The sequence below is a fragment of the Opisthorchis viverrini genome (genome assembly GCF_000715545.1).
Source record: "Opisthorchis viverrini unplaced genomic scaffold opera_v5_229, whole genome shotgun sequence".
Classification (NCBI taxonomy): domain Eukaryota; kingdom Metazoa; phylum Platyhelminthes; class Trematoda; order Opisthorchiida; family Opisthorchiidae; genus Opisthorchis; species Opisthorchis viverrini.
In genome coordinates, this window is record NW_008751888.1 from 248,853 (window position 1) to 266,868 (window position 18,016).

At 46.9% G+C, this 18,016-nt stretch overlaps 2 protein-coding genes across 2 annotated transcripts in view; one reads left to right on the forward strand and one right to left on the reverse strand.

Moving 5' to 3' along the window:
• Positions 1–984: 984 nt before the first annotated feature.
• The window catches only part of T265_08691 (hypothetical protein), a gene marked incomplete at both ends in the record, with an annotated part of 21,084 nt that continues 4,052 nt past the window's right edge, over positions 985–18,016 (reverse strand). Inside the window, 7 exons of the mRNA XM_009174565.1 lie at positions 985–1,164; positions 1,803–1,934; positions 3,340–3,522; positions 11,036–11,452; positions 13,074–13,400; positions 15,407–15,439; positions 17,622–17,759. Of these exons, the coding sequence (XP_009172829.1) occupies positions 985–1,164; positions 1,803–1,934; positions 3,340–3,522; positions 11,036–11,452; positions 13,074–13,400; positions 15,407–15,439; positions 17,622–17,759 (1,410 nt within the window). The remainder of the gene's footprint in view (positions 1,165–1,802; positions 1,935–3,339; positions 3,523–11,035; positions 11,453–13,073; positions 13,401–15,406; positions 15,440–17,621; positions 17,760–18,016) is intronic.
• The window catches only part of T265_08690 (hypothetical protein), a gene marked incomplete at both ends in the record, with an annotated part of 7,589 nt that continues 5,594 nt past the window's right edge, over positions 16,022–18,016 (forward strand). The window contains one exon of the mRNA XM_009174564.1: positions 16,022–16,380. Within this exon, the coding sequence (XP_009172828.1) occupies positions 16,022–16,380 (359 nt within the window). The remainder of the gene's footprint in view (positions 16,381–18,016) is intronic.

Sequence of the window (18,016 nt, forward strand, 5' to 3'; positions counted from 1 at the left end):
TATTTAGCGCTTGATTTGCGTTTACGACCTTCTTATTCAACCGTCTGAGCTCGAGATAGCTTAGTGCTTAGGACGCGAACTTATTGACCGGAAGATTCACGGTTCGAATCCAACATCGACTGCTCTTTTCTAGGCTCCAGCTGTACCCCAGCTTACTTCGGGTAGTATGGCACGTATGCACCGACGAGGTTTTGCAGCCGAATGGTTGGTTGCTGCCTGTTGTATTGTGTTCGTGTTGTAAGGACTATAAACATCGGCGGTATTTTGGGGAACTCATGAACAGGATTACAAACGAAAAGAGGGACACAAACTTAGGAGCTGTGGCTAGCAAAAACTCGCAATCAGTTTATAGCGTCACACACCATGCAGGTGGACGGTCTCGTCAGTGTACCGAGTTTCTCATATTTTTAGGCGGATCCGTGCTAGGCGCATCGCTCATTCCCAACAGGATGCAAACTGGGCAGCACTTTTAGGCTTCTCGCGCATCGCTCATTCCCAACAGGATGCAAACAACTGGGCAGCACTTTTAGGCTTCTCATCGCTTTACTAGGTGAAATCCCAATTAGCTGATCCTGTTCCGTCTCAACTAGCCGTTCGACACGAACTCAGTGGTGTTTTCGTAGCACAAGAGCCACCTGATCACAGCCTGCATGTATGTGGTGCGTAAGCGATCACTTGACAACGAGGCATAATCACCAGGGAAGCAAATAAAACTTGTCTACGGTGGTTTGAAAATGCACTACGCGTGCCCAAACATCGTTTAGCAAAGACGCGTTTTACTTCTCATCGATACTGGCAAGATTCGAGGACGGGCCACGCAAAAACATAACGATCAGGAGTGAGCTGGGTGCTGTGGGATCGCACCTTCTTGACTAGAGTCCACAGATTTCCACTGGCACGCGGTTAAAAACCCTGCAAGACATGGATGGCATTTGACCGATCTCAACAGCGTTCATGCTACTACTTTCTAGCCCGACCACCTAGCTATAGTTCATCTGTCGTTTTGTCCTCGAGTCTTATGAGATGAATTTCGCAAAGCAATTTGGGTGCCTTAATCCGATATGGTGCCCAGATATACTTATCCCGCTGCTGCTCGAACATACAGACATCTTGCCATCGACCAACTTCCTTACAGCTATGGGACTTTCTTATCTTTCCCTTTTTCTATTTGGCAGTACACTCCTTGTGTTTTAATGCATTTTAGCATAAGCGTTTGCTACTTGTACATTACTGTCGATTATGATGACAGTATAATGACGATTGACCAAAACTACTGGGACAAACGAAACAGCGATGTCTCCCATCTGATTCTCACGTGATATTCGCAGTTTCATTCATCCTAACGCGCGACCATTGCTTGCAAAAAATTGACACTGGCATCCGATTGCTGGCGCCGTTTAGCCCATTTGATTACGTGGACACACTACTAGATGGCTAACAGTAGTGAAAAGGTAAAAGCAGTTTAACGCCAAAAGACTTAGAGAATGTCCCGATTTGCAGTTTGGGGCGCTATACTGTCCGGAGTTAACCCGTTTGATTCGTGAAGTTCAGACACACCGACACTCTAGAAAAAACAACCCTTTATTTCAGGGGAAATCTAATATACGTTGTAGAGTAGCCGACGAACATGAAAACATCTTGGACGTCGTAAATACGTGAAGTCAACGAGAAATCGGAAGTAGACAAGAGGATGAAATGTGATAATCAGTAGGATGCCACAGCAGTATGTACAAAATCACTCGTCATTCAGAAGGAACTGGAAATCGAGGCTATGTGATTGTTCGATTATACCGGTCTCCGACCTTCTCTCGATGCCACAGATCAAAGGCTGTTGCCAGGGCTTGAATGGCTTCAGGAACATCCGATCGCGGAATGTCCAACTCCATGGTTGCGCGTCCCCTCCAATATAATCGGTAAGCATGGACGACTCGCAACTAAAATAATAATCATTAACCATATTAATCGAATAGGGGATGCGTTAACGAGATCAGCTAAGTTGTGATTACATCCAGGTAACATTCTCTGGGCGGCTGAAGGTGAGTAGCGGTTTCAGCGAATCACTAGACTGCTGATTCACAAGTTCGCCTTGGCTAAAAGTGGCCGGAGTTCCACCGCGAACGTACTTCAACGCTGTGTGATTGCCTATGGGACTAGTCCATGCATTGGTTTCGAGGCACAGCATCCATTGCTATTGACCCGCAGGTTTCACATTGCTTTTTAGTGGCAGTGCATATCAACGAGATATGCGCCCCCCCCCCTCGGCGGCCGTCAAAGCACACTGGACCAAACCGTTAAACCTTCTTTATGAGAAAGTAGTCGACTACTAAGTGGAAGACCCATGGTCAGAATCTCTCGAGTTTCGACAGATGTGTGCTGATGATGCCTCCAACACGCATAGAACAACCGTACGACTTTCCAAAGCAATGGCTTCATCCGTGGTATGAAATCTTTATAAAAACGTTTTGTTAGACAGATTCCCACGGTTGGCGTGTAAGCGCCCGGTAATATAGACCACACTTCAATGTATACCCTTTGCCACTTTCTGATAGCGTGTCAAAAGACGATATGAAGTTCGGTGCATGGACTTTCAACGCAAGTATCAACTTGCTATCGGAAATGCCTCTACTGCCTTAGATGCCAACTAATTAGTCTGTGGCAGTTCAAATGCCACGGAGAGACGGTCACATGGGTACGAGACGATGTGAACGGTACCCACCAACGACAGCTCGGTGCCGGTTGCTCCGACAAAATTCACATGGGTACGAGACGATGTGAACGGTACACACCAACGACAGTTCGGTGCCGGTTGCTCCGACAAAATCTGGGCGGTCCAACCCGTAGAGAAGTTGACCTGCCAGAGAGAATCCATAAAAAAACTAATTGCATCCATGAAGTCCGCTAGGTCTCGCTGCTCTTGGTCTGGCTGCTCCCCTTTGGCCTTCCTGGCATGGTTGCACCTTGTGGAACGAAGTTCCAGCCAGTGTAGCCCGCAGGATCGTTGCAGCACTGAAGCCCGACCACCACGTCAAGGTGGCAGCTTTAGGTCGGGCAGTTACAGACTATTGGACAGGGGAGCAAAACTCTCATATGCATTTTATTTACAAAAAACTGAACGCGTCTTCCTGAATATTCATTAACTGTTGCCCAAATTCAAGCAAATGATACAAAGCGACTCCGGAAATTCCGCAACCGATCCCCATTTCAAGAAGACGCAAAGCGAATTTACAAGGAAACATACTACTCGCATGCTTCCCCCATCAGTAGTATCACCGTTACACTAGTAGGTATCGGTTACGCCGCAGTCATTCTAACGTAGTGTGAACGTGCTGGGTGACTTACCGGTTCATCGTAGATAAACGTCTTTCCTGTTCTGGTGTAAAAATAGAACTCTGGGGCGTGTGGAGTACTGTTCGAACTGAAACTGGCCTTTTCAATCAGTAGCTCCCGTTTGTCCTTTATGGGGGAATTTTCCGGAAGACGAGCAAACACTTCCTCCAAAATCGCACCGGCCGTATCCAGTGGCTGTGTTAGTTTTCCAGAGCAAAAAAAACATGAGTATTGATCGGAAGTGGATTCAGCTGTTAGACACAAAGCAGGAGCAATCAAACGAAAGTCACCAGTTTTTCCACCAGCAGGAGATTAAGCATGAATCGCCCTATTTGTTGAGCGACACCTCATACAATGGCTTAATCGAACTCGGAAACAATGTGTAAGTTGTGGACTAAAGAGGAGTAGGGATAGCGTGGTTGCGTTGCCCAGTTCTTAGTCTGTTCACTAAGCATGGCACTTGGATTGCGAGCGTTCCATCACCGATCGAGGTAATGTCGACATTGCGGGGTTGACTGATAACTACTGGACTTACTAACAGCAAAGTCCGTGGCTCGAAACCAACCCGACTGCTTCTGTCTAGGCTTGTGTAACCTGGGAGTACCTCAGACTTCGTGCTTCCTTCGGCTGGCAGACGTTCACTATTATTATATGGTATTGTGAATTTAGGTTAAACTTTGGGTTTCCGTAATGAAAGCAACCGCACATACAGCAGAGGGAAAAGAGTGTTCTCTACTTCGAAACAATGTGTTTGTTCAACCGAGACTAAAATTCGGGAGGCCAGAGCACCTTTTGCAAACCTCCAAAACCTATGGCGCCTGCATGAGGTCGCTTCGTTTGTCAAGGGAAAATTGCAACAGTCCGATCCATACTGTCTGATGCGTTGAAAACACCGATAGTGCATGCAGTCAACCCATTCATGGTTAGACCAGAAAGCACTTGGAATTCGCGAGACGTTATTGAAAACTGGAATAATTATGGAGACCCTACATTCTGAAGATGTCTTCCTCAATTGTGTACAGCATGAAGAGCTTCTGTCAGGCAAACCACCAGTTTTTTTTCACATGGTTGAAAAAAGGTAGACAGAATTTTGAGGATTTTATGCAGGATACTCATTCGTTTACTGACGCGTAGTCAAGATGAGCTCTAGATTACTCAGCGGATACGGCGAGAACTGAGCGTCTGAATGGCGCAGGAATGTGGGCTAGGTATATTGTTTTACTCCCCTGAACACTACTTGTAGCTAATCAGCCCGAAGTACATGAAGCCTACTGACCTCGAGCCGGCCACCCATAACGGAATGATTGGGCCCTATGTTAACCATGCTCCGGACTGAGTAAGCAAGCCTGTCTCTAAATATTTTTTCGTTGCGTCACCGTGTATGCTTGTCGTGTGTACTGAACTGTGCCTCGTGCTAAAACAAAGCGACAAGAAATGTAGGAGGAAATTCGTTCTGAAAGCACGCGCAGACGGGGATGAATTGCACTCATGTTCCATAGTTTTGGCTGGCTAGTTTTCCAAACAGACAAAACAGCGCAAAGTCGTGAAAAGGGTGATGGGCTACTTCAATCCGAAATCAGTAGTAGAACCATAGTGGAATACATTGCATTCACCTCCAAAGCAACACTGGTGGATGAATGACGGACGGCCAGTCGGAAATAATAGACATCCTAATGTAAAACGACGATGAGTTGACGGTAAGACTGTTTTCGATCCCGATCGGTCCTATCAAAACAGGGGTGACTAGCATGCAAGAACAATATGACGGCTTGCAAAGTGATCAGCATGCTTCCGAAAAAGGGAGGAACATATGGGACAAAGGCATCAAAGTGCAACGTAAGCTATTGCTTGTCAGGTGACAACGGTACAATGCGAATCAATGTGAGAAGTCAGACTTCGCTGAACGAGTAATAGCAAGATCTAGGTGGACACTGAGGTCTTGCTTGGCAAAATGTTACGAAACGCTCGGCTGAGTACCATCCGTTAGAGTACGGAATACCTGTGAACTACTGCCATGGGCAACTGAACTACATCCAGTATGCTATTTGAAGAGCGATGTCAAACTGCGCATCGACAATTGGGACGGGCAACTAGCGTCTGATCCTTTTTCTATCCTCGTTTCGGGGCGTAACACAGTGGTTTGAGTGAAGTACGTTCTTCAGGGTCTGATCACTCCAAGAATTCAGCCATACCATTCACACGAGCAGCGTACTTGTATTTTCCATGTTCACTTTGGCGTGGAACCTCTTACAGACCTTTTCCAATAGATAGATTTCAGTGGGAACCACAAACTGTCGCTTTCCCGGGCGATATACGATCCAACTTGACACCGTATTAACACTTTTGTAACATAATATTCAAACAACATCGTATTTGATTGAGTTGATTCAAGAACCTCCCACGGCTGCCCTACTTCCAGAACGAAAGCATAAAGGTCTCATACCATACACCTTTTTCTGAGGAGGCCCATTTCACCACCTTCCAGCAGCAGTGTACCCGCTTAACTGAAAAGGAGAACGTAAGCGTCAAGCACCATGACCTGGTTGTCGGTCTATTGGTTGTCCATTCGAACAATACGATCATACCCAGATTCCGAACAAACGAGAGCGAGAACAGGACTCAGACGTGGCGGATTCGTCAAGAAGGACCACTGTCGGAATTTTCTCTGCTCGTTCCATACTACCTTGTACTTGGGCGCGCAAAGGTCAAAGACACACCCTCGTTGGCAGTGAGGACGCAACTCAAAAGAAATCCTCTGAGATGGTTCAAAGAGACTGTCTGTCACCAGCAGTTCGCACACACTAGAATGTCCCCGGGAAGCAACGCACCTCCTACTGGCCTAGCGAACAAAGTGACCAGAATTTAAGCTGCGGTTACAAACAAAAAAGAAGCAAATTCTTCTAAGTTCTGGAGATATTTGCGGTCTTCCCAACCACATCAGTCACTGTACCGTACCGAAACGCGATTGCCGGCACCAGACTAATCCAAAACAGACCCATCTTACTAGCAGTACTCTGGCGTTTTGGTAGATAATTTAGACCTCCAAGGTGTTGCCTTTACACTGAGTGGTCGTGCCAAAGAAGCATTCTTTGTCGAGACACTAGCATATTCCAGACAATCAGTGGTTCGCATTAGACACATCCCACAAACCTGAGAGTTAATGACGTAGAAGAACGTCATCACCTGTATCAAACCCAACCGTTAAAGATGAGTTCTACAGAGAACGACTCAACCTGCTGCTGCAGGTCGTTGAGACGTTCGAGTGACCACACGCTTTGCCGATGTGCGTTGTGTGCACTGGAGACGATATTACAACTCGTATGTCGCTCGTTACTCTTCTGTTCCGCCACTATGATGTATCCAAAGGTTGTTTAAGACATCTTCTAATGGGAACAAAGGAAAACTGTTACGATTGTGTATTATATATTACGGAATTTCCCACGAGGCCACGAAAAAATGTTTATGATGATGCCAGAAAAACCGAGCCGCGGGTGATACGGAACGCATTAGCCAGGGAACCAAATCTTCCCCAAAGATGGACAGATCGCCGCTGATGTCAAACTACTCATTTTCAGATTGACCCCAAAAAGGCCCGTTACTGACATTTTTCCCCAAGGGGAGTTGTTGGGGATATCCGTATCCCCCAGAACCATTCGCTTTCCGAGTTATGGTCAATTTTATTTTCTGAAAATTTGAACTTTTGAATTTCGCACCCTTTTCGCCATGTTGCGCCCCTAATCCGAATAGACCGCGCTTTTCTCCTATTGGCCAGTTGGACTTTGTGTGCACTAAGGAATTTATTGTTGTCCAAGGTCGCCCAAAGTACATACATTCGACGGTGCTCCCAGTGTACTTCGCCTTTGGTTGAGGCAGTAAAAGCTCTTCTCTGAAGATCTTGTCCTCCTCTCTGCGCTCGCCTCATATCTTGGGATTTGTGCACTCGTTCCCAAGTCGCGTATAGTCGTTGCTCGTATCCGTTCAGATACATAACAGCGTCTCTCATCGTTTAGGCATCTAGTCCGCGTGAACCATCCAGTAGTGCCGAAGCCTTGACTCGTATATAATGTTGGGAGTAGTGTATTCATCACAGTGGACAACTGGAGACGTGGCTTACTGCGGCCGAAGACAGTATCGGGTATTTTGGTCTTCACGTAGCTTACGAACCCCGTCGCTGGCAGCGGGGGTGAGTAGCAATTTCCGCAGATTTGGAAGCTGTACAAACAGAGAACGGTTGGCTAAGGACGGGAACATAGGATAAGCTGCACCGAGCCGGTAAATTCTAGAGGACCGACCTCATGTTGCAACCAGGGTACAAAATCATGCTTGCATCGTACAGGACCTCCAATTGCGAATGTGAATCGGCTAGAGACCATCGTTCACGAAACGTTCCACCGTAAATACAGGGCGGGCTCTTTTAAAATCTCAAACAAAGAAACTGAGGCTGGCGCGGTGGAAAGGAACAACACAGAAGTTACTAGAATGCCCCAAATGCCAGCCCCATATGGGAACAAGAGTTCATATAACGGTGGTGACAAAGGCATTTTAGGCACCGTTATGTGCGGAAAAAATAGCTGATAATTTTGACACCTCGGCTTCGCTAGCGATCTAACTACTTATAAGTAGTAAAACATTTATTCGCATACGTTTACGAAGCTTATCAAGAAACCGCTTGCTGATCCATTCAAAGCTCTTAAAAGTGTTATCGAATTGTGAGAAGTCCATCGTCATCTTTCCAACGGTTGTGAGTAGTGAAAGGGACCCGATGGATAAATACATGTGGCACCCTCATTCCGGGTTGGGCCTGATAACGATTTGGGGGCGAGATGACTTAAGTGGTTTGAGCGCGAATTTACTGACCGGAAGGTCCGTGGTTCGAATCCGACCTCTGCCTCTCGACATCCCCTAGCTAGACTTGGGCAACCTGACAGTATCCCAGCCCTCGCGCCTCCTATGCGTGGCAGTTAGGCGCCGAAAGGGTGCTACAGCTGAACGCTTTTTTTAACGATTTACGCATAGCAGGGTATGAACAGGGCGCAGAGCAGGGTGGTGAACATCCCAGTGCAATGACTGATCGCAAAGTGCGTCGTGCAGGTCGAATGTGCAGTATGTTGGAGCAGTTTGAGGTCCAAACACTTCCCTACGACAGAGTGCTCGGTCATAGCCAGAGATAGCAGAAGGATACGCATGCGACAGAGCGCATCCGTTTGAATAATTGCTGACCGGGAAAACGGAGTCATTCCCTCTCCAGATTCACGATGTACTAAGTTGAAAAAACTAGGAACTCAAACGTGCACAACGGGGAGTGATAACACGGTACGACTCACCTGTTTCATTGTGGAAGTGAGAATACAACTGGAAGGTACTACGGGGAACCTCTAATTGGAGTGAGGCAAGAACACATAAACGAATTCCTTTATTAAAACTTGACCAGACCGAGAACACAAGACAATTCGTATCGGTAGTTTCTGAGTAGAGAATGTATTCTTTTAATTAGTGCCTGATGTGAGAAACTGAGTACTACAAAGGATTTTATTAAGCGTTCCGTTTTAGGGAAGGGTATCCATTTCAAGACTACAGAACGTGTGCGTTCAGTTACCAGCACAAAGCTACCGGTCCCATTCGAAGTATCACAATATCAGGTGACACACGCCCGAAAACCCCGAAAGATCTCTTCATTGTTGAAACACCTCTACATCCTAAAGGCTAAGCTAAGAAAAAATTGAGCGCCATCTTATATCAGTTTCCATCAGTTAGGCATAATCTGCAACACAGCAGAAATGTCCACAAACTACAGGATCCGCTGGCCATTCATGCGAGGTAGCGGCGGGTGAACCTCCCACGCCTGAACAATAGTGAATGTTGACGACAGACTTTGAGGTTCACGACCTACGAATTCACAGAAATCCATGTGAAAAGTCCAAATCCTACAAACACGTGGTTTGAGTGCTAAGAGGCTTGAAAAAACGACACCAGATGCTTCTTGGTGCTCATCCAGGAGGTAGCACGAAGGGTTGAAAACTTCCCCGTCCACAAGAGACCGATTCACAAGCTTAAGTTCAAACCATGAACCAGGGCAGCTTTAATCATTGAGCTATCTGAAACTCACACCTGAGACTGACCAGAAAAATCTCAGCGAGTGGGAAGCTTACTTGACCTACTACAAGGTTCCGTACAATCTTTGATCGCCACTTGCCACGTGATGGTAACTTCCAGAAAATCGCCATGAAATGAAGTCAAAAACAAAACGTTGTGTTATTCTGAATTCGATTCAGTCACCGAAAAGTGTGAGGTGACCGGAAACTGGTCTGATAAGTTTAGTCCAGTTTGAAACACAAGGCAGTGGTAAAGCATGACAGCACAATCATGTTCACCCTGTTTCAAGATACCTGGTCGGAATGCCAGTCACACGAACCAGTGTGGTGGAATTCCTACAAGAACGTCTGACGACGCTGGACAAAACAACACAGGCGTGAACAAGGTCCCAACCACCGAAAAACAACAGTTGAGGAAAATATCAAGACAATGGAACTCGCTACACGTCACGGTCTTGTCACCTGTGTTGATTCGATTTCGGGGAGTGGGGTGTTAGGCAGGAGTCCACACGGTTCCCGCTATGCCGCACGTCTTCAGGCGCTGCTACGGCCGATAAGCCTAGCCCGCACGAGACTGGCCAAGAATTCGGGACGCTTGCCGGTCCGGCATCAAGACGAGACCTGATGGGTCGAGAATCTTGACCCAACAGCCAATCATGACCCAGTATTGGCCAAATGCCGGTTGCCAATGGCGCATCCAGAACGCGTCAGAAATTCCAGAAAGTTATAACCGCCTACACTATATATACGAAGCACTGTACAACTGTTCCTGACTTCGTTTTGGGCATTAATAGACCTTTTGCACCTTTGGTGTGACGTGAAAGCTAGCTTGGGAGGCTCAGACCGAGAACTAAGCTGAGGAAAAAGACCGGTACTACAGAGGGGACGGTTAACCGCCCAGCTACGAACATATTGTGAAGTTGATGGGCGAAGAAAGTGTAAGTAGTCCGTAGTTTGTGAATAACGAAAGGAGATTGTGAAAAATCCACGTCCAACACGGAGAACTGGCTTTGACCCAAAAAGATCTCTCCGAGATCAACTAACTGCACGTTGTCTGCTAGTTTGCTCAACTAGCTGAAGATGGGCTGTGAGCATTCGGAGGAGTTCTAGTCCAGCGCAGATTATTCCGTCTTGTGTTGAAGCGCTTCCAACTCATGTGGTCGGTCCATCAAAGGACGTAAGCTACACGGGTGACCCTGGATGTGCTCTGCTTTTTTCTTTCCGAAAAAAAACATCCGTGTTTTTCGAACTGTCGGTCAATCATCATTGAAAGTGAAGAGAAGAGTGCTGCTTCACTGCCATGTCAATCTATTCGAATAAAGCCTCATAACAGAAATGGAGAAGGCACTAGGACAAGGGGGATTTTACGTAAAAGCCCGCTGAGGAAAAACACCCTACCAATCAGCGTTCGATCGGACTAACCAATAACCAATGAGGTTGGTTGGACGGGTGTTGGGTCAAATTCCGTTTTAGTGTTTGTTCCGTGACATAGTTCCGTTTGAAGTCAGCATTCTCTATGAGATTTAGTTGTTTCTTCGAGACTTAGGACGACGAACTGACATGTGCTGACAGCAGACGAGAGAATGTCACTAACAAAACAGTTCGTCCAGACTCACCTGGTCAAATGAAAGACGTCCAACGATTCTGCAGTCCGGAGGCAGTGGTTCACTTATCAACGGTTCACGAATTCCCATTCCAGACCGAAGTGTGGATGCGTGATGGTGTTCGGAGACGGAACTCCTGCGAGACGGCGTCTTGGACTCCCTGCTATGTACTTCGAAAACACTGTCCACGTAGGAATACAGCTGTCGTCGTAGGATGCGATCGACGAGGCTCCTGGCCTGCTCGAGGCTTTCACTGGCAGGTCCGGTGGGCGTGTGAAAACTTCGATTGTACACGTCCCACAGGATGTGGTCGTGTAATTGCAAAAACCTGACCAGATCACCCGAATCATTGCCTTCAAGAGCCTTGAGGCTGAGGGAACGGAATTGTAGCACTGGTTCGATAAATTCCAACATGTCCAGCACCATGCACTGGAGCGAAAAGAAGAAAAGATTGCGCAACTCAGTCTGCCATTCTTTTCTGCTTCGTCCTTATCGCACTTATTTCCACATTTCTTCTCCCTCAGTGGATTTAACGATCCCTGGCTTTTAATTAGAAAGATAAGGTAGTGATCGCACGAGCGAGGTACTGATAAACCTTTCAAAAGCTAGATTCCTCGCATATTTGATTCAAGACGGATAGAATAAATGAAGGCCAATATGTACAGAGCACAGACTTGTGCCGTTAGACATGATGACGTGCCTCCCTAGTTGAGGACTTATAACCACACGGTTCATACCACGTTTTGAAGTCAACAGTTGGCTGCAGATAAGTTCCCGGCAAGTTTAGAACAAGATAAAGGATAGGTAACTCAGCTGGGGTAATCGACGATTCTCACCTCCTTTTGGCATTACTTCCGCCAAGTCCGGTTCAGTGGACTGGTTGTCAAATCCGTTACAGTTTATTGGATGGACTAACTGACTTCCTTCGGCTGCGAAATTCGGTTGTAATGATCATACAACTGATGACCATAAGGAAGTTAGTAGTTAGAGTCGATCTAACTGAACAGGAACAACAAAACCATATAAAGCATGCGCAAACTTTTGAATCTCTACATGGCTACCTACTTCAAATTCCATGGGCAATTATAGTGACAAATCAGAATAGCTCCCACGGGATTACCCTTATCACTGACAGCATTACCGGATGACGATACTGGTGCATCACTGGCGTAAGACTATATCGATTTATTGGAAGGAAAGAAATAGGGTAGCGAGAGGATGTTGCAGCCGAACCATTTAGTCATTTGATATTTATTGACAAGGCTGGATTGGATCAAAACCAACCCTCAGACTTGTGGACGAAGTGATCTATGTGAGCAGCTGTATAAGTTTCGGTGGACTGGTAGGATACGAGGTTATCTCTCGAATCTGGCAGACAAAGGGAGTTTTTGCCAACCTTGGACGGTCATAGCGCTGACATGACGTCATTTTGCCTGCCAAGGTAGTGTTTACACTGCGGTAGTGAGGTCCACACTGCTTTGTGGATAAGAGACGTACGCACAGAGGACCATCGGTGTCTCCGGAGCATTGGTCGGGTCCGGTTGGAACATCGGCTTAGTAATGCTGAGGTACGCCAGATGGTCCTAGGAAGGAACTCTCCCGAAAACAGACGAATCACTCACGCTTTCTAGGTTACACTGGCAGACGAATGTATGCCTCACACAGCTTTTTACGGCCAGCCGCATGGTCAGGAGAACCCATTTGGACACAACCGTAACACTGGTCAACACCGACACCGCAACCCAACCACACATCGATGATATCACCTGGATTGGTGACGAAATGACTACAGTAAAACTGTCCAACTCGAGAAACAACTCTACGATCACTTGTAGTCAAATCCTAGAAAAATGTTTGATTGCAGTGACATCCCCTAAACATTTGATATCAATTTCACCGTGACATTTCATCCTGTTGAACGACCAGTACTTACTGAACCTTATACGTTCTAGGGCTGTATGTGAAACACGCATTAAATCAAATCACACCGTTCATCTGTAGAGCACAGTCATCATATGACCTGCGAAAAAACTACTCAAGACAAACTCACGCTGATCGCAGAAGCGGTTTTATGTTGATACAGTTTCTGGTGAAGGTGCTGTCGTAACCCAAAAGTTCGCAGGACGTTCTCCAATTCTGTATCACGAAACGACAGATGCCAACTGTAGCTAGGTTTGTCTGGGTCATCAGCGACTGTGCGGGTCCCGAACATGACGTCATCATATTCTGCACGTGGATGGGGAGCTGGACGACAAAAGTGCATGAATCGTTCCAAGTCGATGGTGGCCGACCCATGGCCTAGGCCGGCGTGGAGACAATCTCGGAGGAGATAGTCCCATTTATCCACGTCCATACCGTTAGCATGATTGCTAAGAATCTGTGCATCAGTGGTTGAGTTGGTGAAATTGAGCAGGAAAGAACAGCAGTAGTATTAGTCGTGAGATTAATCGCAGCGACAATAATCCCCTAATACGACCGCGTGATTATGTACGGCCTTAAGAAAGTGTCAGGATATTGGTCACATTACCAACAACTGTCGTTTTTTCTAATCTGAAGGATACGTTCGACGCCGTCAACTATAACGTCATGGCGGCATCTGTCGATTAAAGGCATCCTATCTAAATTGTCATCATTCCTGAAGGTGACATACATCAGATCCTATGGAGCCATACGAGTTTACGGCAAGCTCTCGTCCAAGTGCTCGGATAGAACTTTCATCTTCGTTCAGTACTCTTTTGATGTCTAGTTGCCATGCCACACGAAGGAGGCACGAGGACTGGGATACTGCCAGGCTGTCCAAGCCTAGACAGGGGAAGTCGAGAGGCAGAGGTCGGGTTCGAACCACGGACCTTCCGGTCAGTCAATTCGCGCTCTAATCACTTGAGCCATCTCGCCTCTCAAAATGATAATTTCTTTTGAATAAACCAACCAATTCGACCGCAAGATTTGGCATGAGATTCACACCTGCAAACGGAATTATGGCGGAACTGAATTTACTGAACGGAAGGTCCGTGGTTCGAACCCGACATCTGCCTCTCGAGTTCCTTTGTCTAGGATTGGGCAACCTGGCAGTATCCCAACCCTCGTGCTGCCTTTGGGTGGTATGGCAGCTAGGCACAAAGAGGGTGTTACAGCTGAGCCACTTTTTTAGCTGCCAAGTCTCAATGAATGGATGAGGGAAGCTGAGAGTCAGGTAGGCTTCTGCAAACTTGACACAAGTTGATCACGGCCTACAAGTGTTCAATTTGTGGCTTCAAACAGAAGTTTGAAAGATCTGACCTGCTATAAACTTGTTATCCTGGAGCATGCGAACAGGACGAACTAAGGGGTAGTGACACTGACAGATGGTCGGAGGCGAGTGACAAACACCGATTAAGACCATCACCCTCGAAGCACAGTTGCTCGGATTCGACGGCGGTGAACTGGTTGCGTCAAATGTGTGGCCATTCGCAACCCATTTCACCAGCCTCTGGTGTTTGAGTGCGCGACTCTGGAACTGAAGTGAACTAGAGGCCTACCCGGTGTAATTTTGTCGTGAAATAGCACAAAACACCCATCTCATCGCAACCTATTCGTGGAAACTCTGGTTCGAGAACTGAAGTGCTCGATATAAGAAATAATAACTAATCTTTCAGCTGTAGCACCATTTCAGTACCTAGCTGCCATGCGACACGGAGGCACGAGAGCTGGGATACTGCCAGGTCGCCCAAGCCTAGACAGGGGAAGTCGAGAGGCAGAGGTCGGGTTAGAACCACGGACCTTCCAGTCAGTAAATTCGCGCTCTAACTACTTGGTCCATCTCAAAGCGGTAAGCTAAGGTCTCATCAAACCGTATGAGTAAAGTACTGGCGCTGTGGTCCGAATAAAAATACTGGGAACAGTGTACCGAACAAACGAGATCAAGGTTTCGAATGTGTTTGCAAACCAAAGTGCCAAAGACCAACACAAGAAGTAGTATGACGTAATCGATTAGCTGAAGATTCAATCAACTTGAAGAGGTAGTGTTGTACACCACGGAAAATCAGTCGACTACACCTGGGTGAAACAGGGTTGGAAAGTATCCGCAGTTTGAAGGGATTATCGGACAATAACATTGAATCGAGAAGACTCCATAGCGTAGATGATCGCAACAGCCAGCAATCTAGAACCGGATCCCTTCGAGTGCTAGGATGATCTTTGTATTTGATCGGTATGAGATCACTGCGCTCGGTTCAAAAAAGGGATTTTCCTCAAAGAATGGAAAACGGTAAAGGGATAACTGCCCGAAATCCACAGAGAGTAGAGACCGCTTCCATCCTGAATAGGACGGGATTCGGAAAGTTTACTTCATTGCTGAGATGTTGCGTACAACGCGTAGAAACAGGAGCTATGTAAGTGACTCACTTCATACAAATACGGTTTTTCAATCGAGGATTCCTGTGGAAAGTGGGGTAAGGGGAAACGAGGAACACTGAAAAATGATTGAATATTGATAATCAAACTCAAAACTAGCGCTCCAATAGTAATCATTTTCTCTAATAGGATTGATGCAGTCAACATCCCCCTCGTTTTACAACAGATCCCGGGAGATTTCGATAAACTAAGCAGAAGTCGTAGTGTCACGCACAAAAGAAAGACTTTGGTAGCGTCGCACACCGTTAGAATAACACTCGGGGTGGAGGTGTATTCAGCCAAGATCAGCCGTCTGAAAACAGCTGAATGAGGGTCAAACTTTTCGCACTGCATCGCAAAAAAGTCGTTCCGTCGTTGAACTACTTTGGTGCATAAGCGAATTACAAGGGCTGAAATAGTGTCAGACCGCTAGAAGTGTAATGGTCAAATAGACCGTACGATGTTGCCACCTTCTTGTCCTTTAGACCGAGTCCCTCGAAGGGCTCTTTTCGCACAAGCACGTGAAGGGTGGAAGAGAGCCAGAGGCGGTCAAACAATGCCTTGGCAGCGAAGTATGAAGGCCATTACCAGCAAACTCAGCCGCGCTGGTCACTGCCGTCTTCCTGGATGGGGACCCCGAGACGGGCCACATCAATGGTTGGAGACATTGTCAGACGGCTCAGTCGTGCCCTTAATGGCGTTCATGCTGTCCTCCACGATGTGGACCCCGAGACGGTCTACATAAATGGTTGGAGAGACTGTAAGTCATGGCCCAGTCGCGCCCCAAGTGGCGCTCATGCATCCGAGCTGTCGCCTTCAGTGCATAGCTCCCCTCCCAGGCGCGCACTAGACAGCTCACTGACAGTGCAGGATTTGTGCACCAATTTATCAGCTCCCGCCTGCAATGCGCAGCTACCTACCCCCTACCCCCAAATCATCGGTGAACGAAACTGTGGCAGCTATAAACACTGTACGGCGACTACGCGGTTATTGTAGCTGACAATGATGATGATGATCAGTGTTGTGACATCGTAGATCACGAGGTCAAATAATCATCTGGGAGCTGGAGAAGGGTCGTACTAGAGCAATGGGTCAAGCCATTTCTGTATTGTCACGACTTCTTGTCTTATCGACTCACTCACATAGTCCATGCAATTTCATCAAAACTACTTGAAGCTGAGGTTTTTTTAAAAAAAACACTACGACTGATGAACCGGATTTTTCGTTGACCTCTTCACTTCGAATTTAATCAGCTATGGGGACGATTGGAAACTGCGTAAACAGTTAAGGAGATTAAGTGCGCATCATTTCTGGGTGACCTTCAAGTACTAAGGGGAAGCTGATCGGGATACCGGCCTTCCTCAGTGAAACACAAAGTGATGATACACACGGCTAGATGGCAGATCACACGCGCTTCACCACAGTCAAGGAAAACATCCAATTTCTTCTTCACGCTGATGTGCCGTGGGCTACAACTGTCGGAATAGCCAGTTACAAAGCGGCCGGATGCACACACCCGTGTAAAAAGCGGAAACGTAAGGCTTGCAAAAATGGAATGGAAGAGGACAGAGAAGCGTGCACCGTCAGTGCGATTCGTCTTCCAAGGTGAGGTTAACCTGACGCTCCCTGCGTTTGGCTGAATCTATGGCTAACGGCCTATTTCAATGGGGTTCTTAACGTTCGTTTCAGTCAAGATTCCCTGATTAGGTGTTTTTAGGAGTGGGAACTCGAAACAGCTGTGATAAGCTATGGATACGCCGTCCCTTGATTGTTTAAAAATCCTTCTGCCACAGGAACAACCATGGTCACGAGGAGACCTTACCATGGTGTGACGGTTTGTGTACCTCGGCGACCCATTGAGCTATACTAGAGGGTGTCCGCGCGACATTCGCAGAGTCCCTCATACCAGGCTGGTCAATCGTTAGAGGTCTGACAAACACAGTCTCTTGGTCCTCCAGGTTGGGGGTTGGAACACATGTCGCAACTTGTTCAGTAAAAATTGAAATGCATTTTCATCTTCCGCCTTGCGGTCAGGCTTTTAAGCCAGAGGTGTTGGTTGAGGAACCCAATCGCCCTTCTGTCTAGGTCTGGATGCTCTATGAGTATCCCAGCCCACATACAACCACGAATTGCGTTGGTGCTCAACACTGGGGAGGGTGTGAGTGATGATTGGAGTGCCGTAAAGAATGAACAAAAAATGAATCAGTGAACCGCATTGATGACTTACATCGGCACGCTTTTGTGGTGTTCCCATAATTAAACATTTCACCAGGTCCAGATCGATCCCTTCACTCTCCAGGTTACTTTGGATCACCGGGTTCGTTTGAACGATGTGCTCCAGCACCCGGCAGCTTAACTTCTCGTGCTGTAAAGGCCGTGAAAAAAAGAATGACGATCACCTGAAAAAGTGGTAGGCCCCAAACGAAACCCATTCAAATTGCTGGCCAAAGAATGCATGGTCACGTGAGCAAGTAAGTCATGCCCAAGGTCATGTGGAAAAAGTTGGACACATGACTCTAGCAACAGCTGATTTATGGTGGAACTTCACTGGTTATTAGCTCCCCAACTGTTTACTTTGAGATCCCTCATGGTCGAATCGAGCCGTATTAGGATACTTCAACA